The following is a 7925-nucleotide window of genomic DNA, read 5'->3' on the forward strand; positions in this document are numbered from 1 at the left end:
ATATATATATATATATATATATATATATATATATAATTATTATTATTATTGTTATCATTTATTCTTTTTAAGAATTTTAAAGTTGCAACTCTTTTAGGACTCTTTTTTTTATTTGGTTGACTTGTGTGAAAAGATTATTAATAAAGTGAGGCGTTTTAAATTAAATATATGCTTTAAAAAAATTTAATTTTACTTTTTTGGTTGACTCGTATAAAAGGTTACTGAAGTGAGTTTTTTTCTTTTCATACGCTACAAAATCAAGAGAATAATTGCATATGTAGCATAAATTATTTTATTTTTTTTGAAGTGAGGCTACGTTTGGATTTTTTTAAAGATAAACATTTTGTAAATCTTTTGTATATATATTTATTTAGTGCAACATTTTAACTTGTTTCTTTTAGCTGTTACATTACAAACAAACAATTTTTGTCATAAAATATATTAATTAAAAAATCAATGAAGCATTAAATTCCTCATGTTTTTATTACTGTGATAGTTAAAAAAAAAAAAGGAATGCTCTTATAATATAATATTTTTTAAATTGATGTGATATTGTTGTACTGCTTTAATTATTCTTGATTCAAAGATAAAAACTTTATATTATGTATCTGTTATACCAGGGTTCGTACACACTTCTTAAAGGGGTCATCGGATGCCCATTTTCCACAAGTTGATACGATTCTTTAGGGTCTTAATGAAAAGTCTATAATATACTTTGGTTAAAAATTCTCAATAGTAGTGTAAAAAAACCACGCTCTTACCTTGTCAAAATCAGCTCTGCAAAATATCAACTCATTTTAAGACATGGCCCCTTTAAATGCAAATGAGCTCTGCTCGCCCCGCCCCTCTCTGCTGAGGGATTACGAGCTGTAATGTTTACTTTAGCCGCATTTGGCCATGTTTATCAACGAAACTTGACAACAATCACATTATTAAGAAAGACCATTTGCAAAGATGCATAAAAACCCTTATATTCGCACGAACATATGTAGATCAGGATCGGTGCTTTCCATTTAAAAACGAAAGTAGCGTTGTCCTCTGCGTCTTCAGCGGCTCAGATGTTGGGAGTAAATGACAACTGCTCTGTTCATTATTACATCCAACAACAGAACACCTCAATCAGCCAATTAGAGTCTTCCTCTGCACCTGAGTCAGCTCAGTGAGGGCGGGGCTAAGGTAAGGCGCTCATGTCAATCAACTATCGTGGGAGGGGCCTCTGTCTGTGTGTCGTCACACCCATAAGAAGCTGAGAATGAGCTGATTTGAAAAAGGGGAAATTACTTTTAAAGATAAAAAAACCACTGGGTATATGTTTCTCATTGTAGGGTGGTTGTGTTCACAAACTGCCAACACATTAATGTTCAAACAACATGTTAAAGTTAGTTTTGCATCCGACGACCCCTTTAAAAGTGCTTAAAGTACTTGAATTTGACTTTGTGAACAAGCTTTAAAAATAACAATAATCCTGGAGAGGTACTTGAAAAGTGCTTGAATTGTTGAAAGACAGTGTATCTATGAAATAAGAGTTTAATTTTGTCAATAAGCGCATATCTTTTCACGCAATTTTTTTTTTTTTGAAATAGAAGACATTGTTCAATAAGTGAGATCTCTGATTGAAGTCCTTGAAAATCAAAAAAGTGTTTGAAAAGTCCTTGAAACTCCTGAAATGTAACTTTACACTATCTGTACAAACCCTCCATAGTAATACTGTACAAAAGTACTTTCCATAAAACCCTTCAATCGCTGAATTGCATTATTTGTGACGTTAAATGTGCAGAATGTCTTGCAGAATGTTTTATTTCTGCATCTATAATTAAAACTGCTTGATGTAAAAGCACAAGTAGTATAGTTCAGTGTTGCATTGGTCGCTGTGAGTTGAGTCACATTTACTGTAAGAGTGATGTAAAGCGTGATTTCACACTGAAACCGCATTAGATTGTGTAAATCAGTTAGATAGTCTCTGAAGACACTACATTTGGCTCGTCGCCTCTGCCTTATTGCAACTTGTTCACTGTTTTACTCCTCCTTGGAGATTCATACGCTGAACAGAACGAGAGTCTCTTGGGTTCATGAACAGCATGACTGGCATTTTCAGATCATGAACAGTATATATCAGTATATATCAGTTTACCAAGAAGTGACAGTTTTGTTCGTTCAAACACATGGAATCAAATGTATTATTGAGAGTTTATGCACAAGTTTTGTGACTACCAATCATTTTTAATGTTCTTTTAGGCTCACCAAGGCTGCATTTATTTGATTAAAAATACAGTAAAAACTGTGAAAAATTATTAGTTTATAATAACTGTTTTCTGTGTAAATATCTGTTAATCTGTAATTGATTTCTGTGACCAAAGCTGAATTTTCAGCATCATTACTGCAGTCTTCAGTGTCACATGATCCTTCAGAAATCATTCTAATATTCTGATATTTAGTGTTTTTTAAGTCTCTTCTGCTCACCAAGCCTGCATTTATTTGATCCAAAGTACAGCAAAAACTGTAAAATTTTTAAAATATTTTCACTATTTAAAATAACTGCTTTCTGTTGGAAAATACTTTAAAATGTATTTTATTTCTGTAATAAAAGCTGCATTTTCAGCATCATTATTCCAGTCTTCAGTAACATGATTTTTAAATGTTTTTTTATTTTTTTTCTCTTCTGCTCACCAAGCCTGCATTTATTTGATCCAAAGTACATCAAAAACACTAAAATTTTGAAATATTTTTACTATTTAAAATAGCTACTTTCTATTTGAATATATTTTAAATTTTATTCATTCCTGTGCTGCGCAGCTGAATTTTCAGCACCTTTACTCCAGTCTTCAGTCACATGATCTTTCAGAAATCATTCTAATATTCTGAATTTTAATGTTTTTTTTTTTTTTTCTGCTCACCAAGCCTGCATTTATTTGATCCAAAGTACAGCAAAAACAGTAATTTTTTTAAAATATTTTTACTATTTAAAATAGCTACTTTCGATGTGAATATATTTTAAAATGTGATTTATTTCTGTGTTCAAAGCTGAATCCTTTAGAAATCATTCTAATATTCTGATTTGCTGCTCAACAAACATTTTTGTGCAAACCATGATACGTTTTTTTTTCCAGGATTCACAGATGCATAGAACCATAGAATTCGTAACATTATAAATGTCTTAGCTGTCACTTTTGATCAATTTAATATTTCTTATTTTTAAGAAATCGTAATTATTACAAACGTTTGAGCAGTAATGACATGCCGTGTTCATCCAGGTTGTTTGATGAACAGGTTTGTGTCAGTAGCAAAGGTGTGTGTGAACTCTTGTGTGACTGTTGTCAGTGTTTGACCCTGACCTCTGACCTCTGACCTCCGCAGGGCTGGTGTCGAGTGAGAAGGCCAGTGCGAGTTACCTGTTGAGTCGTCCAGGTGGAGGTCATGCGGCCGTAATCGCGGTGGGCGGAGCTCCGGAATCACTGGACGCGCGTCCGGGAGCAGTAACCCTTCAGCTGCTGCAGCGCAAAGGCTTCATTAAACTCGCCCTCAAACACGGGTGAGAGAGAGAGAGAGAGAGAGAGAGAATATATACATATATAAATGTGTGTATATGTGTGTTGTCCTGCGTGTAATAACTGTACTGAATGTGTGTGTAGAGCGTGGCTGGTTCCTGTGTTCTCATTTGGGGAGAATGAGCTCTTCGATCAGATGGAGAATCCCTCTGGCTCCACCCTCCGCCGCATTCAGGACCGCCTCCAGAGGCTGATGGGCGTGGCTATGCCTCTCTTTCACGCCAGAGGAGTTTTCCAGTATAGCTTCGGTCTGCTGCCTTACAGGAAACCCATTCACACTGTGGGTACGTCTGTTTCTAATTCACTTTCTGCATTTATTTTAGTGGCATTCTCCTTTTTTTTTTTTTTTTTTTTTTTTTAAGAAATTAATACTTCTGTTTATCAAGGATGCATTAAATTGATCAAAAGTGATAATAAAGACATTTATAATGTTACAAAAGATTTATATTTAAGATAAAAGCTGTTCTTTTGAACTTTTTATTCATCTGTGAATCCTTAAAAAATAAAATCAGCATATTAGAATGATTTCTGAAGGATCATGTGACACTGAAGACTGCAGTAATGATGCTGAAAATGCAGGTTTGATCACAGAAATAAATTATAGTTTAACAGATATTCACATAGAAAACAGCTGTCTCAAATTACAAAAATATTTCACAATTTTTACAGTATTTTGAATAAATAAATGCAGCCTCAGTGAGCAGAAGAGACTTGCATGTAAAATTCTAATTTCAATTTTGGTTTAATTTAAAATGTCTGTTTTCTATGTGAATATCTGTTCAAATGTAATTTATTCCTGTGTTTATCAATGTGGAAACAGTTGTGCTGCACAATTTTTTTGTGAAAACCATCATACATTTTATTTTTCAGGATTCACAGATGAATAGAAAGCTTAAAAGAACAGCATTTATTTGAAATCAAATCTTTTGGAACATTATAAATGTCTTTACTGGCACATTTGATCTATTCAAAGAGAACTTTTATTCATCTGTGAATCCTTAAAAAATAAAATCAGTATATTAGAATGATTTCTGAAGGATCATGCGACACTGAAGACTGCAGTAATGATGCTGAAAATTCAGCTTTGATCACAGAAATAAATTACAGTTTAACAGATATTCACATAGAAAACAGTTATTGTATGTTTTATTAATATTTGACATTTTGTACTGTATTTTTGATCAAATAAATGCAGCTCAAATGCATCTCACTCAGAATGTTTACATACACTACTGCTCAAAAGTTTGAGATCTGTAAGATTTTTAATGTTTTTTAAAGACGTCTCTTCTGCTCATCAAGGCTGCATTTATTTGATCACAAATACAGGAAAAAACTGTAATATTGCAAAATGTTATTACAATATAAAATAATGGTTTTTATTTTAATATACTTTAAAATAGAATTTATTCCTGTGATGAAAAGCTGAATTTTCATCAGCTGTTACTGCAGTCTTCAGTGTCACACGATCCTTTAGAAATCAATGTAATACACTGATTTATTATTAGATAAATTATTTTTTGGACCCTTTGATGAATAACAAGTTTTAAAAAAAAAACAGCATTTATTCAAAATATAAATATTTTCTAATAATGTAAATCTATGCTATCACTTTTTAATAATTGAACACATCATTGGTGAATAAAAGCATACATTTCTTTAGAAAAAAAGAATAAAAATGAACAGTAGTGTATATTGTTAGAAAACCTTTCTATTTTAAATAAATACTGTTTAATTTTTTAATTTCTTAACCCTTTGTTGACCAAAGAAATTATATTTTACATTATATTAATATTTCGCTTTTTTTTTTTTTTTTTTACTATATTTTTGCTCAAAAGCATCTCACTCGGAATGTCTATATACACTACTGCTCAAAAGTTTGGGATTTATTTATTTATTTTTTTAAAGAAAAAGCCAAAAATACATTGTTTGGGTTAAAATGATCGATTTTTCTTTAATCCCAAAAATCATTAGGATATTAAGATCATGTTCCATGAAGATATTTTGTAAATTTCCTACCATAAATATATCAAAACTTAATATGCATTGCAAAGATCTTCATTTGCACAACTTTAAAGGAGATTTTCTCAATATTTTGATTTTTTTTGCACCCTCAGATTGCAGATTTTCATATATTCTCAGCCATATAACAAAACATTACATCAGTGGAAAGTGTATTTATTTCAGATTTTTCAAGCAACAAAAGTATGTTTTTGTTTCTGGTTTTTCTCTCTGTCTGTAGTGGGACGTCCCATTCCGGTCACTCAGAATCCGAGTCCCAGTAAAGACGACATTGACACTCTTCACGCTCTCTACATGGAGGTGACTTACCTGCGCTCTATAATCAATCTATAACGCGCATGGTTCAGTTTCCACGTTTGATTGAGTGTCGTTCTGTGTTTCAGGGTCTGACGCAGGTGTTCGAAGACAATAAAAAAAACTACGGCATCCCGGGAGACAAACACCTCAACTTCATCTGAACTCTGACCTCAAGTTACACTACGAAAGACAAAAGAATAACGCTAAAAATCAGTCGCGGATTCACGACCATCGACAGATTTCAACACGTTTCACTTGCTAATGGTTGATTTTTAAATCTTTACAATGTGGAAATATGCATTTGGGAGTGTGTGTGTGTGTGTGTGTGTGTGTGTGTGTGTGTGTGTGTGTGTGTGTGTGTGTGTGTGTGTGTGTGTGTGTGTGTGTGTGAGATTATATTATCTATTATACATGTTCTATAGCTAAACATTCAGGCAAAGTGCCTTTATTCATTAACGTAAGACAATATAAGGTACCTACATAGTAAAAATATAAGGAAGAGAATTTTTACTTGGATGTTTTTAGGAATCCCTCAACCAAAACATCTAGTCCTGTCATGACATGTTATGCAAATAAAATAGCAATGCATTATGGGAGCTGCACAGCCCTATACAACTCTTTTGTGTTTTGTTACTGTACTGGAAGACTTCATTGACGGGTTGTAAGATGTTTAGTAACACTTTAAGCTCTTGTAAACTACAAGAGTTCTCTTCTGCTCACCAAGCCTGCATTTATTTAATCTAAAGTACAGCAAAAACTGTTAAATTATGAAATATTTTTACTATTTAAAATGGCTGCTTATTTGAATATATTTTAAATTGTAATTTATTTCTGTGATCAAAGCTGAATTTTCAGCATCATTACTGCAGTCTTCAGTGTCACATGATCCTCCAGAAATCATTACAATATGCTGATTTGCTGCTTAAGAAACATTTATTATTATGATCATTATCAGCAATGTTTAAAACATTTCAGTACATTTTATTTCAAGATTTCAGGATCAAACGATGAGCATTTATCTGAAATAAAAAGCTAAAAGTTGCTCACCATTCAAAAAGCTTGGAGTCTTTTCTTTAGAAATTATAGAAATTAATACTTTCATTTAGCAATGATGCTTTAAATTGATAATTAAAAACAATTTATTAATAATTAAACTTTTTTTTGCGCAGCAAATTAGAATATTAGAATGATTTCTGAAGGAACATGTGACTATGATGCTAAAAATTCAGCTTTGAAATCACAAAAATAAATAAAATTTTAAAATATAATCAAATAGCAAATGGTTATTTTAAATAGTAAAAGTATTTACAAATTTTACTGCTTTTTCTGTACTTTAGATCAAATAAATGCAGGCTTGGTGAGCAGAAGAGACTTTGTCTTTTGAAAAAAAAAACATTAAAAATCTTTCTGTCCTAAAACTTGGTTAAGTTTAATCAGGAATAGATTAAAAAAATGGAAAACAAATAAACTGGTACTTTTTCATAATTCTATGTTTTATTATGTGTTTGTCTAATTTGTATTTAATTTAAAAATTTCAGTACATTTTTTTCACGATTTCAGGATCAAACGATAAGCATTTATCTGAAATAGAAAGCTAAAGTTGCTCACCATTCAAAAAGCTTGGAGTCTTTTCTTAGAAATTATAGAAATTAATAGCAATAATGCTTTAAATTGATAATTAAAAACAATTTATTAATAATTCTTAATAATAACTTTTTTTGAGCAGCAAATTAGAATATTAGAATGATTTCTGAAGGAACGTGACTATGATGCAAAAAATTCAGCTTTGAAATCACAAAAATAAATTAAATTTTAAAATATAATCAAATAGCAAACAGTTATTTTAAATAGTAAAAATATTTCTACATTTTACTGCTTTTGCTGTACTTTAGATCAAATAAATGCAGACTTGGTGAGCAGAAAAAACATTAAAAACCATCCAAAAACGTTGTGTACATCTCTTAGCTGGTTAAGTGGCCTACTTTATAGTCTTTAATCAGGAATTGATAAAAAAAAAATGGAAAACAAATAAACTGGTAATTTTTCATAATTCTGTGTTTTATA

The 7925-nt window shown here is 31.3% G+C and overlaps 1 protein-coding gene across 1 annotated transcript; it reads left to right on the plus strand.

Annotated features, from left to right (window-relative positions):
• The first annotated feature begins 3234 nt into the window (after window positions 1-3234).
• On the plus strand, window positions 3235-7346 carry mogat3a (monoacylglycerol O-acyltransferase 3a). The gene is made up of 5 exons (XM_073822803.1): window positions 3235-3267; window positions 3339-3529; window positions 3630-3829; window positions 5785-5864; window positions 5948-7346. Exons 1-5 carry the CDS (start codon window positions 3235-3237, stop codon window positions 6020-6022), a joined length of 579 nt encoding a protein of 192 aa, XP_073678904.1. The 3' UTR covers window positions 6023-7346.
• Window positions 7347-7925: the final 579 nt, after the last annotated feature.

Source organism: Garra rufa, chromosome 18 (genome assembly GCF_049309525.1).
Source record: "Garra rufa chromosome 18, GarRuf1.0, whole genome shotgun sequence".
In the NCBI taxonomy this organism is placed as follows: Eukaryota; Metazoa; Chordata; class Actinopteri; order Cypriniformes; family Cyprinidae; genus Garra; species Garra rufa.

Bases quoted from the DNA above. Each gene is read 5' to 3' on its own strand.
- mogat3a (XM_073822803.1), top strand. From the start codon at position 3,235: ATGCCGTGTTCATCCAGGTTGTTTGATGAACAG. The intron at 3,268-3,338 runs GTTTGTGTCAGT...CCTGACCTCTGA, and splicing joins CCAGGTTGTTTGATGAACAG to CCTCTGACCTCCGCAGGGCT. The intron at 3,830-5,784 runs GTACGTCTGTTT...CTCTGTCTGTAG, and splicing joins GAAACCCATTCACACTGTGG to TGGGACGTCCCATTCCGGTC.